Source organism: Rhinopithecus roxellana, chromosome 10 (genome assembly GCF_007565055.1).
Source record: "Rhinopithecus roxellana isolate Shanxi Qingling chromosome 10, ASM756505v1, whole genome shotgun sequence".
In the NCBI taxonomy this organism is placed as follows: Eukaryota; Metazoa; Chordata; class Mammalia; order Primates; family Cercopithecidae; genus Rhinopithecus; species Rhinopithecus roxellana.
Window position 1 is genome coordinate 45,541,119 of NC_044558.1, and position 21,023 is coordinate 45,562,141.

The 21,023-nt window shown below is 40.8% G+C and overlaps 1 protein-coding gene across 2 annotated transcripts in view; it reads right to left on the minus strand.

Annotated features, from left to right (window-relative positions):
• Window positions 1–20,511, minus strand: part of MSRB3 (methionine sulfoxide reductase B3) — a 185,871-nt gene extending 165,360 nt beyond the window's left edge. Inside the window, exon 1 of one of the 2 annotated variants that reach the window (XM_010386906.2) lies at window positions 20,301–20,511. Coding sequence is in view for 1 of the 2 variants with exons in the window: in XM_010386905.2 (XP_010385207.1) it covers window positions 20,301–20,385 (85 nt within the window). In the remaining variant the exon portion in view is untranslated. The remainder of the gene's footprint in view (window positions 1–20,300) is intronic. The other variant, XM_010386905.2, reaches the window with a different exon arrangement.
• Window positions 20,512–21,023: the final 512 nt, after the last annotated feature.

Below are 21,023 nucleotides of genomic sequence, written 5' to 3' on the forward strand. Positions count from 1 at the left end.
CTCAAATCATTTATTACTTTCTTTCTTCACTAATTAATCTGTCTGTATTTCCTTGTTAGAAAGTAGTACCCTTCAGCAGGGTGTGGAGGCTCACGCCTTTAATCCCAGCACTTTGGGAGGCCAAGGTGGGAGGATGGCTTGAGCTCATGAAGTTTGAGACCATTCTGGGCAACATGGTGAAACCCTGTTTCTACCAAAAATACAAAAATTAGCCAGGCATGGTGGCATGTACCTGTGGTCCCAGCTACTCAGAAGGCTGAGGCGGGAGGATTGCTTGAACCCAGGAGATCAAGGCTGCAGTGAGCCAAGATTGGGCCACTGCACTTCAGCCTGTGTGACAGTGAGGCCCTGACTCAAAAGAAAAAAAAAAAAATAGTAGACCCATCTATCCAGGCACTAAAACCTCAAACCTGGGAGTCACCCTCAATTCCTTTCTACTGTAACCATTCATATCCAAACAATATTAAGTACTGTCAATTTTTTTCCAAGATACTGCTCAAATACATCCCTTTCATCTCCCATCTACAATAAGTAATGGCCTCTTATTGGTCTTTCTGCCTTCAATCTAATTCCCCTCACATTCACCCTCCACACTACTGCAAAATGCTGTGTACTAGCTCTGACCATGCCATAAAAACCTGCATAACATGCTTCCATGGCTCATTAGAACCTACAGGGGAAAGAAATCCAACCAATGTATCCTGATATTAAAGACCTATCAGGTTTGTTTCTTTCCCTATGTAGAGAACCTCAACCCTCAACACTCTCTGGTACACTATATGCTTCATGAACTTTCTTGTCCCTTACTTTAGTTCTACAACTTCACACGATGATGCCTAACCCTTAGTAGGCATTCAGTAAATATCTGTCAAATAAATATAATGTTCTGATGATAGCCAACCATTTATATTTCCTATACAGTCTTGTCTACCCTCACCATATGACCCACATCCTCCATCTCATATGCAGAATGGACTCTTTTTAAAATTTTTATTTTTATTTTAAGTTCCAGGGTACATGTGCAGGATGTACAGGTTTATTACACAGGTAAACGTGTGTCATGGTGGTTTGCTGCACCTATCAGTCCATCACCCAGGTATTAAGTCCAGCATGCATTAGCTATTTTTCCTAATGCTCTCCCTCCCCCTACCCCACCCTCCAACAGGCCCCATTGTGTGTTGCCTCCTTCCCTGTACCCATGTGTTCTCACTGTTCAGCCCCCACTTACAAGTGAGAACATGTGGTGTTTGGTTTTCCATTCCTGCATTAGTTTGCTGAGGATAATGGCTTCCAGCTCCATCCATGTCCCTGCAAAGGACATCATCTTGTTCCTTTTTATGGCTGCATAGTACTCCATTATTTTTTAACCTTCAAACACAGTTTAGGTATTATCTCTTCTAGGCAGAATATTATTTACAAATCATTTATATTTATGATATATTTAGAAATCATTTCTTTCACAATTGTCCCCCACTTCCTTCTCCCTATCACTTCCATGAGAAAATTAATCAGCTCTTCCTCCACGCTACATCCTACTTCAGGGTCTCTATTATTGCAGTTTGAAGTTTAGGTTTATAAATCTGCTTCTCTTTTAAACTCCGTGAGAGTAGCCAGTGGCCTTCCACCTCTGTAAAATAAAGGCTCAATAAATGTTTCAATATCACTGAACAAATGGCACTTCTTGTTTTCCTTCATCTTTGTGCATAGTGTCCTAGTTCCCAGGGACTAGAGTATCCTGTATTGCTGTCTAGGCAGTGCAGAATACAGGAAAGAGTCCAAACTGAGTTCAAATCTCGACTCTATCATTTAACCAGCTGATATATTTTAAGCAATTTAGTTACTGTCTAAGATCCTCAGCTTCCTACGAATCTCTATAGATCCTGTTTCCTCACTTGTATAATGTGGATCATAACATGTACTTCATTAAGTTTTGGAAGAGTTAAATGAGAGAACGTTTCTGAGAGTATCTAGAAGCATGCTTAGTGAGTTTGGAGATTGAAAAGTAAGAAGAGGTTTAAAAGAGAGAAAGAGAATGGATGTGTGGTTGTGGCGCATGTATGCATGTGTTTGAGTGTTGGAGGGTTTAATTAATTTATTTTTGCACAGGGAAAGAATGAGGTGATTGCCTAATATACAACTCAACTAAGATTACTTTTTCCATTTCAACAATTATGTTTTAGTGACTGTCAGAGAAATCATTATATTTGATAAAAAAGAAATTTCAAATTTTGTGACCAGCTATTTCAGCGAATCATGTAGAGTGATCCAACTCTGTGTACGCATGAAGCAAATACACTAATAAAACAAGTATTTGACAAAATAAACAGTTGGTCAACTCCAATGTGAATAGCACAATAGAAATTATAAAACATTTATTGCAATTCAACTAAAACTGCCAGTATCACTCACTCTCATTCAAAAACAAATCTGTTCTAGGGCTTATAACTAACTGTGCCTTGTGACCCTGAGAATTATCTATGACATTACAGGTCTTGAATTCCTAGCAATAACCTTGTGACTGATATAATTTATCACATGAATTTGTGGCAAATTCCTTTTTCCTACGTTCTTCTTCTGTATAGAATGCTAGCAACTTTTTATATTCCATAATTAAAATATTTGCTTTTAGGTTATTCTATATAGGAATTTTACGGCCTCCCAATTATGCTTCTTTATAATCCTCCTATCAATTAAATGTTGTTTTGCAAGGCAGAGTTAACATGTTATATAATAGTGTTTAATTTCCTCAGATAACAGAAGGGCTCAGGAAATAAACAGGCATATATCTTTCCCTATCAAAAAATAGGGAGACATCAACTCAAAAATATACTCTAGCCAAATGATGTATGAATCCATATCCTTAAGGATAGTTAAATTAACATATAAAAGTTGTGGTGGTAGTCACTGAATGCAATAAATGTCATATGATTTAATGAAAAAGATAAAAATAATCCTTAAAAGGGAGAATGTATAATACAAAATCATATAGAATGTCAACTATTCAACAATAGTCATGTGTATCTACAGGCCCTACTCTAGCTAACAAAGGCAGGGCAGAGAAAAAGACAAGAATCCTGAGTTCTCCTGCAGAAAAGAGTCAAATGTCACTGCATTTTTTATTTTTTCAATTTAATAATTAGGTAAGGCTCAATGATGTCTTTAGACACTTTTTCAAGGTCATAGAACCTAAAATAATCCCTATGAAAGATAAAAGTGAATAAAACATGGAAGGTCAGGCACAGTGGCTCAGGCCTGTAATCCCAGCACTTTGGCAGTCGAGGCAGGAGGATCACTTAAGGCCAGGAGTGCAAGACCAGCCTGGGCAACATAGTGCCATCTCGTCTGCATATAATTTTTTTTAAAAAGTAACCAGATGTGGTGGGCATGCCTATAGTCCCAGCTATTTAATACTTGGGAGACTGTGGTGGGAGGATCACTTGAGCCCAGGAGTTAGAGGCCACAGGGAGCCATGATCGCACCACTGCATCCCTGCCTGGGCAACAGAGACCTTGTCTCAAAACAAAACAAAAATCCCCACAGAAACCACATGGCAAAAGATTGAAAACCGAGGGGGAAAAAAATCACAAAAAGAGCTTAAAACTATAGTACAAAGAGTGTCATCAAATATGTCCATAACATAAAATATAAATGATTTAAATGTTCCTATTAAAAATAATGTCTCTCATATAAAGTTACAAAACAAAACAAAAAAAATATGCCTAGAAGGAGTTTTTTTAAAGCAAAGAGAAAAAGAAATTGCTCACACATGCATGTGCACACACGTACAAGGACAAAGGTGGCAATAAAATAAATACCTTTCAAAAAGAGCTCACCCATGTTTTTCCTCAATCAGATTTCCACCAGTTCCCATTAAAATGATAAGTATAAAAACAGGGGAAAACCTACATCAGCACTGGAAACAAAAAGAATAAACCCACTTTGAAAAACTGCTGCTATCGTGCAGAGAGGCTGTATTGAAGAAAAGACCAACTCCTAACTCATCTCATGCACAAATATTGTTACTGCAAGTTAGTGAGATTCAGCAGATTCCCAGTGGGGTTCTAAATAGGAGGAAAGGCAGAGGGCAGGTAGGCCATGAGGTATGGAGAACTTAAAACTGTCACAGTATCTATCTGGAATCCAACAGAAAACACTAACAAGCACTTCTGACATTGGAAGCCACATGAAACAAGGGTTCTGTGGCAATGCTCATGCCTAGATTTCAAAGGATTTGGGAAGCACTGCCATGATGCCTCTTGAAAAAGACAACCTGAGAAATACTGGGGGCACTGCCTGGAAATCCTGAATAGCACTCCAATCAGAAAAAAGAAACTTCAACTCCAGAACAGTATCTCCTCACTAGAGCCGCCTTCAGTCTGATGCTGCTTCCCTGCTGTCTACCTGAAGGCTGCAGGAGAGCTCTGAAAGTAAACCTACAGAAAACTGAAACTTTTCTGTTCTCCTCTTTTGTCACACTGAAAGATTAAGACAAACACACCAACCCAGCTAGAAGGGCTCTCCTTCCCCAAACTGGGCACACCCATGCTGCATTTATTCCTCACTCTATTTAACAAACAGATGCTGGGGAGAAAGTGAGAAACAAGATGCCATGGTCCCTGCCACCACGAAGCTCATTTCTTAGTGAAGCAAAAGACATTATGAACAAGTGCAGTAAGGATCACAGAGAAGCAGAGTGGGGAAGATCCTATACAACAGAGGAATGTACTCCAGTTGGGGGGCAAGAGAAAGCCTTCCTGGGAAGTAACATTTAAACTAAGAATAAAGGCTAAGACTGTTGCCCAGATTAAGAATAAGGAAAGAAGTATTTCAGACAGAGGAAAAGATGAGCAGTAGCCCTGAGGTAAGAGTGTAGCTCATTGAAGATTGGGAAAGAAGAACAGTGTGGTGGAGGTGTCAGTGAGGAACAGGGGAGGAAATGATGATGCTGACAGATGCAAACCTTGGAAGCCAGTATAAGAATTTGGAATTTCATCCTAAAAAGAAAGGGAAGTAAGTGAAGGAGAATAACATAACCACATCTGCAAAATAAAGAGATAAACATGACTGAAAGGTGGAAAATGGATGGGAGTGGTGTAAGAACAAAGGTGGTGAGACACTTTTAGGAGACCACTGCAGAAATCTAGGCAAAGAAATGACACAGGCCATGAGATCAATAAAAAAATTTAAGAGGACTCCAATTCTGGCTCAAGTAACTGGGCAAATAGCAGTACCATTTACTTAGCTAGGTAACAAGGTGGGGAGGCTTAAGCTCAGGCCAAAAAAGTTCAGCTTGTGATGTGTTTATGGTATCTAAGGCACAGCCATTTAAATGGAGATGATATAGAGGCAAATGAATACATGGAATTCTGCTTTTACCTTTTACTTCTTTCATTTAGTACACATTCTTAGACAATCTTATTTATTCCATGGCTTTAGTTCTGTCTGTATATTGAAGTTTCTTTTTTCTGACTGGAGTGCTATCCAGGATTTCCAGGCAATGCCCTCAGTATTTCTCAGGTTAGCTGTCTTTTTCAAGAGGCAGCATGGCAGTGCTTCCCAAATCCTTTGAAAGCTAGAAGAGCACCACACTACTCTTCTTTCCCAATCTTCAATGAGTTACACTCTTACCTCAGGGCTCCTGCTCATCTTTTCCTCTGTCTGCTCAGGAATGAGAACTGGGCTGAGTGGTAGACGGGGAGAGCTGATTATATACAGACAGAACTGAAGCCATGGAATAAATAAGATTGTCTAAGAAAGTGTACTAAATGAGAAAAGTAAATGTCAGAGCCCTGAGGAACTTCAACATTCAGAATTCAGTTGAAGGAGAAAGAACTAGCAAAGAAGATCAAGAAGGAGCAGAGACCAGAAAAAGGAGAGGTCAAGGAAAGTGTTGTCCCAGAATGATGAAGATGATGATGACGATGATGACGACAATGACGATGCTAGTTAACACTTACTGGGAATTAACTCTGTGAATTACTGTGCTAAGTAATTCACATTTATCCTCCCATTTAATGACTACAATAACCTATGTGGTAGATACAATATTATCTCCATTCTATAAGTGACAAAACTGAGGCACAGATAACTAATTTGCCTAAAATCACATATCTAACAATAATAGTTAGAAACCAAGAGAAAAGACAATTTCTAGAAGGAGTGGGTGGTCAGTGTATCAAATAACCTGAAGTCAGGAAGACAGGGACCAAATTGACCTCACTGGGCTCAACGATATGAACACCATTAGTGGCTTCAACCAAAACTGTTTCAATGGAATAGTATAGATGATTCTTCTCTTTTCCTTAGACTCTATATCCAATCAGCAAGGTCTCAGTTCTGCCACCACCACTGTGGTCCAAACCATTATCAATTCCTATCTGAACCACTGAAGTAGGCCTAAATGGCTTACCGCCTCCACTCTTGGCCCCCACAATCCATTCAACACAAGTCAGCTGGAGTGATTATTTTAAAATGCAGATCAAATCTTGCCACTGCCTACCTAAAATCCTCTAATGGCTTCCATCACCCAGAATACTATCTAAACTCCTCATAATGATCTAAAAGCCCCACATAATCTAGTCTAGTCTTCTTCTTTGCCCTAAACTCTAACCATGCTCTCTCCTGCTCCTACCACAAAATAGTCTACTTACTCTTTCTACAACATGCCATGCTGGTTCCAAACTGTGAAGGAAAGACCCTGAGAATGAGATCCTATGTTTCTCTGGTCCATACTGTAACCTCAGGTTAGACAAGTTAGTGCCTGACATGTAACAGGGCTCAATACATATTTTTGGATGGATGGCAGATAAACAGAGACAGGCAAGGATGTAAGCAACTTGTAAAATAGATTGATCGTGGGGTGGGGGCAGGTTTGAACAGCCTTTTTGCTTTTAAGATGAGAGATATTTAAACATGTTTAAATAAGAGATATTAAGAAATTACCCAAGAGCTTGGAAAAACTAAGATATCAAAAAAGCCACAGAAGCTGGGTGTGGAAACCAAGAGAAAAGACCTGTAATCCCAGCACTTTGGGAGGCCGAGGTGGGTGGATCACCTGAGGTCAAGAGTTCAAGACCACCCTGCCCAACATGAAGAAAGCCCATCTCTTCTAAAAATATAAAGATTAGGCAGGCATGGTGGCAGGCACCTGTAATCCCAGCCACTCGGGAGGCTGCGGTAGGAGAATCACTTGAACCTGGGAGGCAGAGTTGCAGCGAGCTGAGATCGTGCCACTGCACTCCAGCCTGGGTGACAAGAGTGAGACTCCATCTCAAAAAAAAAAAAAAAAAAAAAAAAAGCCACAGAATATAAGAAAAAAGATAATTAGCTACCTTAGAAAAAAAATTAAAGCTGTAGAAGAAAATTGTGGTACATCTCTGCCAATGTTTCTTCTTCTGTAATTTGAGGGGTCTGGGTAAAATCAGTAGTTTCCAATCACCATCAAAAACTTTCTGTATTTCCCCTCATGATCTCCCTTGGTTAATTAATTCATACTGAAAAGGAGTTCTGATTAGCAGTTATATATGTCTGATTTTAAAATATTCATTACTTAACAGATGCAACTTACTTGAAAAAGTCAAAGCTCAGGAAGATTAAGTGATTCATCTAAAGTCATATCAATATTTTTCAAAAGAGGAAGGCATTGTCCAAATATGAAGAAACTAGTCCGAACACACACAGGAAAACAATGGAATCAATTCCAAACCACAGACCAAAAGTGAAAAACTGAAATATTTTAGAAGGATAATAAATAAGGCACACTTCCCCCCCTCAGTTAGGAAAAAGAAAAGAAATAGTGAATCCTAGAGAATTTTTAAAAGATCTATAGAACAAAATCATGGAAAATTACATTGTGTCATGGCTTTGAGCAACTGGTGTTGTACAGTAGAACCCATCTGAACATCACACTAGGGCCGTTCTCTTTTGAATGTCACAGAAATGTTTAAATATCTTAAAAAGTTAAATGGGAAAAAGCATAATTAAAAGAAAAGACTACATAGGAGTCAAAGTAGTGTAATGATTACAAACATGGACTGTGGAGCCTGACTGCCAGATTAAATCACAGTCATACAAATTACTGAACACTCTTGCCTCAGTCCTTAACCTTAATATATGATTTATCATGATGATATTGTACTTCCTTGATAAAACTGTAATAAATAAATGAATATTTAGAATAGTGCCTGACACATAGTACATATCTGTATGTCAGTAGTTGCTATTATCACTGTTATCATCACTATTATTATTATTTTTAAATATATAGATAATGAAGCTAGAAAGCAATGGGAGAAAATACAAATTTGATTCCATAGGAAAACACAAGAATCCTAATGGATAAATGACCAAGGAGCATAAATAAATTAAAAAGTAGAAAAACATATGGATAATAAAAGAAATGCTAAGTTTTAGAAGGATGAGTTATATACACCAATATAGATAATATAAACATAATTTTGTGGGGGATAAAGAAAACATGGTACACATACATCACAGAATACTACACAGCTATAAAAAATGTGATCATGGCTTTTGAAGCAACATAGATGGAACTGGAGACCATAATCCTAAACAAATTAATGCAGGAAAAGAAAACCAGATGCCACATGTTCTAAGTGGGAGCTAAACGTCGAGTACACATGGATATAAAGAAGGGAACAATCGACACTGGGGCCTATTTGAGGGTGGAAGGAGGGGTGAGGATTGAAAAATTACTTATACCATACCAATTACCTGGGTGACAAAATTATCTGCACACCAAACTCCCACGACATGCACTTTACCCATGTAACAAACCTGCACATGTATCCCTTGAACCTAAAATACAATTTACAAAGAAAAAAAAATGCAGGTCACAGAGGATACACAGCAGATGATAACTTTTTTTTTTTCTTTTGAGACAGAATCTCACTCTGTCACCCAGGCTGGTGTGCAATGGCACGATCTTGGCTCACTGCAACCTCCGCCTCCCGGTTCAAGCAATTCTCCTGCCTCGGCCTCCCGAGTAGCTGGGACTACAGGCACGTGCTACCAAGCCAGCTAACTTTTGTATTTTTAGTAGAGACGGGGTTTTGCCATGTTAGCCAGGCTAGCCTCGAACTCCTGACCTCAGGTGATCCCCCCACCTCGGCCTCCCAAAGTGCTGGGATTACAGGTGTGAGCCACCACGCCTGGCCGATAACATTTATATAATGTTCTACCACATGCAAAACTGAACAATATGATATAGAGACATACATCTATGATACAATTATAAAGAAAGCAAGAGTTTATCAGTTATTTGTGTTCAACGATAATCACAAAATATAGGAATGTGGGTACTTCTGAATAGAGGAAATGTGTGTCTCACAGGCATCTTCACATTCCATTTCTGAAGCTGGATGGGGGTACCCAGATTTTAAAAAAATATTTGTTATACCTTTTATAGACACTATATATTATTTTTTGTGTATAAAATATTCTCTCATAAAAAAGACAAATCTTATAAGTAAACTTTACAGGCAAGAGAAGACACTTTTTAAAATCATCAAATTAGCCAAGATTTTTTCTTTAAAACTCACAGTGAAGTTTTTCTAACAGTAAGACCAGATTAACTAACCTTAAGAGTTAAATACATTTAATAGGGTAAACAGAGACAAATTCTGACAGTAATATATCCTGCTAAATGAGGACTTTTCTCATCTGAAATCCATTGCCAAGCATAAATAAGCAATTCCCAGCTGCATATTTAGAAAGACATAATTTCTAGGGCTTAATACCATTACTTCAGATGGGATATTTAATATGATGCTTCTGATACATTGTAATCTATTCTTTAAATACTAAATCTTTAAAAGGGTTATGTAACTTTGCCAATAGATCAAATTACTGGGCACACTGGGCTAGGAAGTTCAAACACAAGATCTTAGATGCAGTGTAACATTTATAGTGAATTGCACAAGATAGTCAACTTGAACAAAATATTTAAAAAGAAGACATAATTTTGTACACTGTATTAAATATGTTTTTCCATTAAAACTTAAGGAAAGTTGGAGACTTTAAAATAATCCATAAATTACAGAATCTTTTTTTGGAGGAAGGCGTGGGGGACGGAGTCTCACTCGGTTGCCAGGCTGGAGTGCAGTGGCATGATCTTGGCTCACTGCAACCTCTGCCTCCTGTGTTCAAGTGATTCTCCTGCCTCAGCCTCCTAAGTAGCTAGGACTACAGGCGCACACTACCACGCCCAGCTAATTTTTGTATTTTTAGTAGAGACAGGGTTTCACCATGTTGGTCAGGATGGTCTCAATCTCCTGACCTCAGGTGATCCGCCCACCTCGGCCTCCCGAAGTACTGGGATTACAGGCATGAGCCACCATGCCCAGCCTACTGAATCTTAAAGCAACATCAGGTATTACCCAGTCTAATTCATTCACTTTGCAGATATGAAAACTGAAGCACAAGAAGTTTAAATGACTCAGGCAAGAACAGGACTAGAAAAACCTAGTTTTCCAATTCACTGTCTAATGTTCTTTTCATAATACCACACTGACTCCCCTGCAACATGAACACGTACACAAGGATGCAAATATGCAAATGAGCCTACAATTTTTCAAGTGGCTCTGCAATGTAGGTAAACATGCTCTGCCCTCAACCCTCCTCTTCTTGATCCCCTAAGACGATCTAACTAGAAGGATTCGCACCCCACAAAATCAGAAACAAGGGGAACTACAGTCCACTTTTTCCTTTTTGCTCTCAATTACTGAGATCAGAGTTGCAAAACAACTTCTCACCCATTGCCGTATCTAATCTGGACTGTTACAGGAAGATACGAACTTATCTTGCCCTAGCTACACACCACTAATCTAAGATAAAATAAGTATTCACCTATAATAGGCCCTATAGTTCTCTCTCAACCCCAACCAAACTCAGGTTCTCTGACAATCAAACACAATAAAAACAAAAGAAATGTACTGAGTGTGGAGGCTCATGCCTATAATCCCAGCACTTTGGGAGACCAAGGCGAGAGGACTGTTTAAGTCCAGGATTTCAAGACCTACCTGGGCAACATAGGGAGACCCTATCTCTATATAATTTTTTTTTTAATTAGCCAGCATGGTGACACAAGTCTGTAGTCCCAGCTACTAGGGAGGCTGAGGTGGGAGGATCACTTGAGCCCAGAAGGTCAAGGCTGCAGTGTGCAGTGAGCTATGATCCTGCCTGGGATCATGGCACTCCAGCCAGGGCAGCAGTGGGAGACCCTGTCTCCTGAAAAAAAAAAAAAAAAGAGAGAGAGAGAGAAATGAAAGAACAAACATAAAATTTAGGGCTACTAATTTATACAAGGACTGTCCTGAGTTGTTTTTCAGTTTTTGGTTTTGCTTTTTTTTTTTTCTTTTTGAGAAAGGGTCTTGCGCTGTCACCCAGAATGGAGTACAGTGATGCAATCATAGCTCACTGCAGCCTCGAACTCCTGGGCTCAAGCAATTCTCCCACCTCAGCCTCCAGAGGAGCTGGGACCACAGATGCGTGCCACCAGACCGTGCTAATTTCTTTTTTTAATTTTTAGAGACAAGGTCTTGCTATGTTGCTCAGGCTGGTCTCAAACTCCTGGCCTCAAGTGCCTCCTTCCTTGCCTCCCAAAGTGGTGGAATTATAGGCATGAACTACCATGCCTGGCCTTGAGTTTTGTTTTGTTTTTTTTTTTTAATACTATGTTGCATGGGCTTATTTTCAATAATGCCTTAAGTCTTACATATGTACTGAAAGGTGTTTTTGTCTTTAAATAAAATAAGTGACCCAAGAAACCATAAGGATTTGTTATGTAATTTATAGTAACAGAAGACATGTCATGGCTATAACGGAGACCTCTAGGTGTATACTCACATGCAAATCAACTAAATTTCACTTTAAAATAGCACTGTAGTCCTAACAACAATGCTCATTTACCTAAAAATATAATTTTTAAAAAGTATTTATTTATTGTAATTGACTTCTAATCCCTGAGACGATTTAAAAGTCCAGTCTTAGTATAAAGTACATTGTCTGGCATAACATACACAAATGCTATTGTAAGAGGATTCTGAGGAGTTTCCCTGTCATTCCAAAATTTCCGCTATGGCTCAAATTTTCAAATAGAAGTTTCCCCTATACCCCACATTCTAAAGCAAGACGACAATGAGCTACTCAAAGTTGAGACCAGAACTTCCCTAAGAGTATCCATAAAGCAAGAAATCAAGTGTCCATAGACCCTGTAAGTCATAATTTCCACATGTATACTTTCCAAATGTATGACAATGTTTTTATATTTACAAGAACTTATTTCAAAGTTTTATAGCAGCTTTTGTTGTTATGTATTTTCTCAGTCAACAGATACCAAAAACATAATTACTACCACATGGAAGGGTTCCCATTATTTTTAAAGAGTTGGAAATTACTCAATACTATATACTGTATGTAAATGTGTCACTTTAGACAAATGTTATGAACAATACACTATTTTTATAAACCTAGAATCAGGATACACCATTCACCTGGAAGCTAGACCCTGAGAAAATACTTCCTGGCTTTTGGGGGATTTTTGTTTGTTTTCTGAGACAGGGTCTCACTCTGTTGCCCAGGCTGGAGTGCCGTGGTACGATCTTGGCTCACTGCAACCTCTGTTTCCCAGGCTCAAGCAATCCTCTCACCTCAGCCTCCTGAGTAGCCAGGACTACAGGCATGCAACACAATGCCCAGCTAATTTTTGTGGTTTTTGTAGAGATGGGTCTCACTATGCTGCCCAGGCTGGTCTCAAACTCCTGGACTCAAGTGATTCACTTGCCTCAGCCTCCCAAAGTGCTGCGATTAAAGGCATGAGCCACCAAACCCAGCTGAAAACACTTCCTATACCAGCATTTTTTCTCTATTTCACCTATATTCATCTCCACATCTTTTTTTTTTTTTTTTTTACACTGCCATGTTTTTCTTTATTCCTGCTCAGTACAGATTGGTGGGCATTTCTGGTTGCACATCCAAAACCATCTCTTCTTTTCTGGATTACAGAATTCCAAACTGTTTGGGAGATATGGTGCACAACCCCAGGATATTTACTAGCGATCGTTCTGAGAGTGAGGGGAAATTAGATATATGGAGAGTCTGATGGGAGTATCTGGAAAAGGTTTCCCTTCCTTGTCAGAGAGCCATTTAAGAAGAAACCCATTTTGCCCAGGCCCTTTCTTTATGCTTTGTGTGGCAGCCATCTTAAAGCCACGCTGGGATTCATTGCCAGCAATCTGAGGACAGCAATCTGAGGATAGCTGAGAGAAAAGATGGGAAATGTCTGGATCTTTGATAAAAATGCTTAATGGCTGCACCAACACCAGCACTTCTTACCTCTAGACTTCTGATTAGGTGAGATAGTAATTGCGAGTGTTGCTTAAACTGGTTTTAGTTAGAGTATTTCATTCTTCCAGTGGCAGGCCTTCTCACTGATAGATGTGGTATTCGGTATCATCTTTGGTTTTTGGAGAAGGCAGAGATTTCATTTCAGTAGACTTGTGTTGGAATGTAGCAAGAGAGAACTGGGTCAGGAGGGTGTGGGTATTCTGAAGCATTCATATGGGGAAAAGGTCTGCAGGTGCATCTCTGCATTTTATAAACCTCTTTAATCTGTGTAAATAAAGCCCTCTCATAAAATAAATTCCCTCAACTTTCCTTTAGGAAACCAAGTATCAATAAATCGCCCTGAGGTTTCCAAATCAGCACACAACTGGGTAAGCCAATCATACCAATGCCCAGTAACAATGCTGCTCCAGACTACCACAGCCAAGTGTCAGATATCACGGCACAGTGACCGGAGTGGCCAACTCAAGTAAGTGTACAGGAACCTTGCAGTCAACACTTGAAGAGATAAGGCAAGCAAAGAATTCTGTAAAAAAGAGGGCACTATGTGATTTATCATTATTTCTCACTTTAGGAAGTTATCAATAATTATTTTATGGATAAGAACCTGACCACGGCCACAAAAAGTGACCATAAAGGACCCCAAAAAAGTATAAAGAATACTCCATCTGGTGGAAATCATATCTTCTTCACATTCTGTCCAGTCTTGGGGAAGAAGAGGGAAGAATGAGGAGGAGTGTGAGACAGAATGTGTGTTCAAACTGGTGATGATGAAGACATTTAGGAGTTAGTCCTTTATCTGAAGGAAGATAAGAAGCCACTGAGGGAGGGTTAAGCAAGGAAGGAGGGGAAATGATTTTGTAGTTCAGAAAAGTCATTGTGGATGCAGTATTCTTTGTCCAACATTTCCCATGTATTATCACTCAAGTTAGTAAATGTGATGTCCCCTCAACAAGGAAAGCTCGTGAACAGAACGCCATATACAGACTCGGCATCTTTTAAAGTCAGATCAAATTCTCTCTTCTCTATGATGCTTTTCCTATACCCTTCCTTTTACTCCAGCTAACAAATGCTCTCTTCTTCTATTTTTAACTCTCGTTACTCATACATGTTTTATTTCCAGCCTTGATCTCTCCCTCCAAGTTCCAGTTTCACACTTCGGATTCTACTACACATCTCCACAGGAATATCCTACCAGCACCTCAAAAGCAAGAGATCTAGAACAAAACTTATTTTTACCTCCACCCACAAACCTGCTGAGATCACATTCTCTCCATCACCCAGGCTTATATGTCACCTTTTATTCATCCCTTTCTTTGCCAATATCCAACTGCTTATTTCTACCCAATGTACTTTAGCAACACTTCTACTGCAGCGCTGCTACTCTCATTAGGTCTTCATTCCTTAAGAGAAACTCTCAAAACACTTCTTTATTGGTCCTATGACTTATTTCCCAATTCAATTCATTCTCTAAACTAGTAGATTATACAACTTATCATTCACCTTTGATTATGACATTTCAAGGATCAAAAATGTCAGTCTCATAACTTACTAACCCAATCCAAGTTCCCTAACAGCATTAAAAGCCTTCCACTTAATTTTCCATATTTGTACTTTATTGTCCATTATCCCTCTTTATATATGCTCATTTTCCTCTACACCTGTCCTCTCTATCTGATTTGATAAATTTTGGGTGCTCCACAAAAGCTGATTTCTTTCCTATAAGTTGCTGTCCTCTCCTTCCCCCTGCCATCTCAGTTACAGGAAAGCATCCTATCATTTGTATATTCTGTCTTCATACGGGAAATTAAGAGTATTCATGGAAAAGCCTGTAAAATCTAGGAAACAGACAAGTACTAAGAAAGAAGAGCAGAGTGATTGAACTCCAATTTCAAAAGAAGAAGACAGCAGCAAGCAGGATACCATAAAAGCATCAGAGTATTTGAAAAAGTCAGACTAATTATACCTGGAGCAATGGATGCTGAGAGCCTATCAGAATTCTTCTAGCTGAGTGCAGTGGCTCATGCCTGTAATCCCAGCACTTTGGGAGGCTGAGGCTTGGAGATCGCTTGAGGTCAGGAGTTTAAGACCAGCCCGGCCAACGTGGTGAAACCCCATTTCTACAAAAAAATACAACAATTAACTGGGCATGGTGGCAGGTGCCTGTAGGCCCAGCTACTCAGAAGGCTGGGGTGGGAGAATCACCTGATTCCAGGGAGTTCGAGGCTGCAGTGAGCCATGAGTGTGCCACTGCACTCCAGTCTGGGTGACAGAGTGAGATCCTATCTCCAAAAAAAAAAAAAAAAAAAGAAGAAGAAGAAAGAAAACATTCTAGGTGATTCACTGACATATGGAATTTATAGTTTAGTGGAGATGAATATATATGGACTTAACTACAACACAAGACAATATAGTAAAACTTGTACTCCAACCATGGTCCAAAATGCCTTAGAAGCACAAGGAAATTACAAATTCTGTGGCATGAGGAAAATGTCACAAACTACCATCCTGAGAGGCCTTAAGGACTTCAACCTGTTCTGATAGAGAAGAGGTCCAGGCAGTAGGAACAGCCTAAAGGAAAGGAAGAGGCAGAAAATGTTAGATATGTGTGAGAAATAGGAAAACAACTGATTAATTCTTGGTCCCTAAACTATTACTATTTCAAATATCTCTACCACTTATATAGTTTTAATGAACTTATCCTAAAGAGCCAATGGAGGTCAGCATTTTATTCAGTGAATTCCTGAAAATACGCAGATGATTATTTGCAGAGTGAATTAGTTGTTATCAAAGAAAATGTTCACAATTCATTTTAAGGACTATAACCTCATAACATAAAATGGAAAAATGCAAAATCAAACCATCTATATGACTGTACTATGTACACCAGATAACTCTAGAATTAGAACAGACTTTAGGGAAAATCTAGGTCAACCATGTGACCTAAACTGTGTCTATCAGGTTCTACCTCCCAGGAATTTAGGATCAAGGCTTAATAATACAGTTCCTCCTTATGAAGGGACACATAAATACTCAGGAGCTGCTGAGCAGCCACATCTAACCATGAAGAGAAAAAAAAAAAAAAAAAAACACCAGTAAAGAAAGAACAGTGAAGCAAACAAAGACTAGAGACAGGAAACATTCTAGATTTTCCAGTCCCTGATCTCAGGCCCTAAATGAGGTCTGCCTGCATTTGACTTCCAATGGTTTTCCAACAAATTCCTTTCTTCCTTTTTGCTAAAACTAGTTCATTTCTGTTACCTGCAACAGAAGCTTAAATAAGGCAATAACCAAAATCTTTCATAAAGTCAATTGTTTGATGCATTACTGATCTTTTCTGTACTTTCCTTTTTTGTACTTCCCTTAAAGCCATAAATATGACTTCAGCATACTCTACAGACAAATATATGAACAGGGATGAGGGACTGTGCTGAGCAAGTTTTTTTGTTGTTTGTTTTTTGTTGTTGTTGTTGTTGTCTTGTTTTGTTTTTGAGACAGAGTTTTGCTTCTTGTCGCCCAAGATGGAGTGCAGTGGCATGATCTTGGCTCACTGCAACCTCCGCCTCCCGGGTTCAAGTGATTCTCCTGCCTCAGCCTCCTGAGTAGCTGGGATGACAGGTGCCCGCCACCACGCCCGGCTAATTTTTGTATTTTTCGTAGAGACGGGGTTTCACCATGTTGGCTAGGCTGGTCTCGAACTCCTGACCTCAGATGATCCGCCTGCCTCGGCCTCTCAAAGTGCTGGGATTACAGGCGTGAGCTGCCACACCCAGCCTGTGCTGAGCATTTTAAAAGGAAAGTCCATCATGGCCAGGAAAGAGAAAATACAGAATATTCAAAGTAAATCCTTGAGACACAGCAATAAGAAATACTAACGACTGGCAAATTAAATAGCTGATTACCCTCCCATCCAAATTCAATTGAATTCTGCTAAATCAGATAGGTAGATCCAACTCAATCTTCTCTGAGGTAAGATCCAAAGGTGATAACCCATTATAGGCTATTTCATCTGGAATGCTCACAGATAACTAGCCTTCCCAACCATGGGAATGTTTGGATGTTCTCTGGCAGTATCCCTAACCCAGACCTAAATAACAAAACTGAATATTAAACTGTCTTAAGGCCTGGGCTTAACTATCCCCAAAAAGCAGTTAGGCATTTACCCTATGACATAATCAGCACTTTCTGCTATTAGATGAGGAAGAAAAAGTAATAGATGCTTAACATGGAATCTGTCCAGGTATGTATGTATCTTTGTGCATGTTCCAGGTGTTAACACAATCCTGAGACAGATCCAGATTCTCCAAAGCTGGACCACACCCATCACATTTGGCCTATGGTAGACCAGTTTGACATGTATAGCAAGTTACAGGCTGACAATCAGAAGTTTGAACCACATGTAGTAGGCGGCTCTGCAGAGTTATATAAACAAAAACAATATTATAGGATCTTGGAGTTAGAAGAGACATGGAAACTGTCCAACTTAATAATTTTACCAAGAAGCTAAACATGGGAATCAGATTCATCAACCAAATCCATAACTATGATAAATTAATTATACAAGTGCAGAAAAATTAGAGGGATTGTGACCAGATTATGACAGAATCAAAAATGCAGTAGTGTGATCACGGCTCACCACAGTCTTGATCTCCCCGGCCCAAGCAATCCTCCCACTTCGGCTTCCCAAGTAGCTGAGACCACAGGAGTGAGCCACTATGCCCAGCTAATATTTTTTTAATTTTTGTAGAGACAAGGTCTCCCTATGTTGCCCAGGCCGGTCTGCAACTCCTGGGTTCAAGCAATCCTCCTGGAATGGTCTCCAAAAGTGCTGGTTACAGGCATGAGCCACCACACGTGGCCTTAAAATCTATTTTTAATTAATAAGTGGCATATGTATTAGAAAAGCTGATGAACCTTACTGTTGGGATAGTCTTTGGATATTCTTTTGAGTTGAGCAAAACAGTAAGGATTTCTGACTTAATGGATTACCTACCATCATAGTTAAAATACTGGAACAAGCACTTTTAAAAACAAAAAGCAATGTGTTGATTCAAAATCTCAATTACATTGTATGCTGCAACCTTGCCAGACAGTTTAGGCACTGTGACGAAATTCTAGATGGCAAAGAGCTACTTATCTTAATATAAAAATTTCCAGATATTCGTATACGACCCTAATAAAAGTCATCAGAAATTAGACTGATATATCAGCTGGGACCAAAATTAAAAGAATATATGTTTAAATGGTTCAAATATAAACTTGGTGTTCGAAATTACTGGCAAGGGGCCAGTACAGTGGATTTTGGTCTTCGAAGGCCAGTTCACCACAAGTACTAGATAAGCCAACACATCACTGATAAAAAAGAAAACATACATGTATTTCCTGGCAATAAAATCCACTCTTCGCTATCCAGCACAGTATTTTTTAGAAATCCATTGATAAAATGTGAAATTAGAACCTGTTGTATTTCCCAAGAAGTGCCATTAAAGTTACTTCTAAAATACGAATCTATAAAAAGCAGGGGTTTTTTGAAAAACAATACTATGCAGAAACAAATTTGAAACCGATATCACTGCTCAAGTTACTATCTACAAATTGCAAATTTAATAAAGTTAAATATTGTAAATATCTGCCATTAATCTGAACTGACAATTTTGTAAGTTATATGAACCCTGAAGATTTTTTTATAGACAAAATTGTCTTTGAAAATCGATTTTGCCAACAGCGCTGCAAATGAAAATATGAAGAGATAAACCAGAGAGTACCGAATATAATCTATGCTTCAGAGTCAGGTTTCAACTAATTTGAGTCCTAGTTTGCCATATCTTATTTGACAATTTAGTCTATTGGTAGCAAAAACAAAAGCAAACTGAAATCTCCTAAGTAATCTCAGCTCTAAGGAATTATAATTTATGTTCTTCCATTCCAGATAAAATTAAGAAGCAAGAAGCTTTGACGACTACTCATCACAAATGTAAAAGTCCATGCAATTTCACATTTACCTTTATCCCTACCTTTGTACTTTCAAATAACTGCTTTTTAAAATAATAATCTGATATTAAATTCCCTCCTAGTATTTTCCACATGATTCAAGAAGATTATCTTATGAAATCTTACTGCAACGACTTCAGAACTGCCACTTCCGATAGCTATTAGCCCTAAACCAAATAAGGTAAGAACAGCACTTTTCATTCATATAGTTTGACTTGAAATAGTCCAGTGTAAAACTTCAAAAATAGGCTTGGATGCCATTTTCTGCTTAAAAACAAAACAAAACTGATACCTGGCAAACTAGGGGTTCTGTTCGATTTTGGCCTGTGAAATGCCAGCCTGGCCCGCGGTAGTCTGGCCCGGCAGCAAGGTAGCAGCGCACTGAGGGCGGGCGGGCGGCGGGTGCGCTCCCGGGTGCGCCCCTCCCTGCCGCCTGCCTGGCGCCCCTGTCCTCTCCGAGGCGCGCGGCGAAAAGCGCAGGCCTGGCGGGCCGGTTCCCACGCCCCGGGCCCGTTATCTGAGCGGCAACCCTGGCAGGGCCGACGCACGGAGCAGAGGGCTCCGGGATGGACCCCTCCCCTGCCTCCCGCGGGCTGCCCCGCCAGAACCCTCTCTCGGGGGCCAGCGCGGGGCGAGAGGCTCCCGCGGGTTCAGGTTCGCTCCCGGGACAGGATAAGGTGTCAGTGAGGCTGCCAGACGCCTCCCGTCGGCGGGTGTGGGGGAAGCCAGCCCTGACCTCCTTCCGTTCGGCCCCTCACCCCTGGCGCGGGGCGCAACCCTTCTGCTCCCCTTCTTGGCTGAGGCAGGGGCTGTCTCCGCAGGCGGCCGAGGGGGCGCAGCAGGCGCGGAATGGAAGCCGGGCTCGGGGTCACACCCTAACGTGGCAGGGTCGGGGTGGGAGGGGTGAGGCGAGAAGGGGAGCAGAGGGGAGGGGAGCCCGAACTTACCGGACTGCGCACTTCCCAGAGCCGCGGCCAGGCAGAGGCAGAGGCAGAGCGAGAGGGGGAGCGGGAGGGTCCGCCGCGGGCTCATGGAAAGGCCAGGCAGCCGCCGCCGCTGTCCGAACCTCGCTCCCTCCCTCCCCGGCTCCGGGCGACGGACGGGGCGGCAGGAGGCATGACGGGAAATTCCTGGGCACGGGCAGCCGAGTCCAAATATGAGCATAGGAGACGAGCGAGGGAGGACCACGGAGCGCGCCGGCCGCGGAAGGGGCCTGCTGCCCGGGGCTCTGCGGCCGCTAACTCCCTCCTCCTCTGCCCTGTCCTCTTCCTCCTCCTCCTCCTCCTCCTCCTCTGCCTCGTCCTCCTTCTCCTCCTCCCCCTCCTCCTCCTTCCCAGGGTTGCCGGCCGCCCTCTGCCAGGGGGCATCCCTTTCCAACTTGGGACCCCAGAGCACAGCCGAGCGCCCACCTGGCGTGTTCCACCTGAGACCGCTGAAGGAGTGGGAAACAGACAAACCAACACGAAGAGACCGGACAGCGAGCCAGGGACTTGTGGGAAGATGTGTCCGGGGTTGAGAGCGTTGGTGGTGAGGGGATTAAAAAGTTGTGGGAGAGTGAGGTAGGAGCAGCGCTGCCAGTTAGTTACTTGGCCATCCTATACATACCGAACAAGCACTCACTATAATACGCGTTCCAGGTGAGCTGGCCCTCTCTAGCAGAGGAGGGTGAG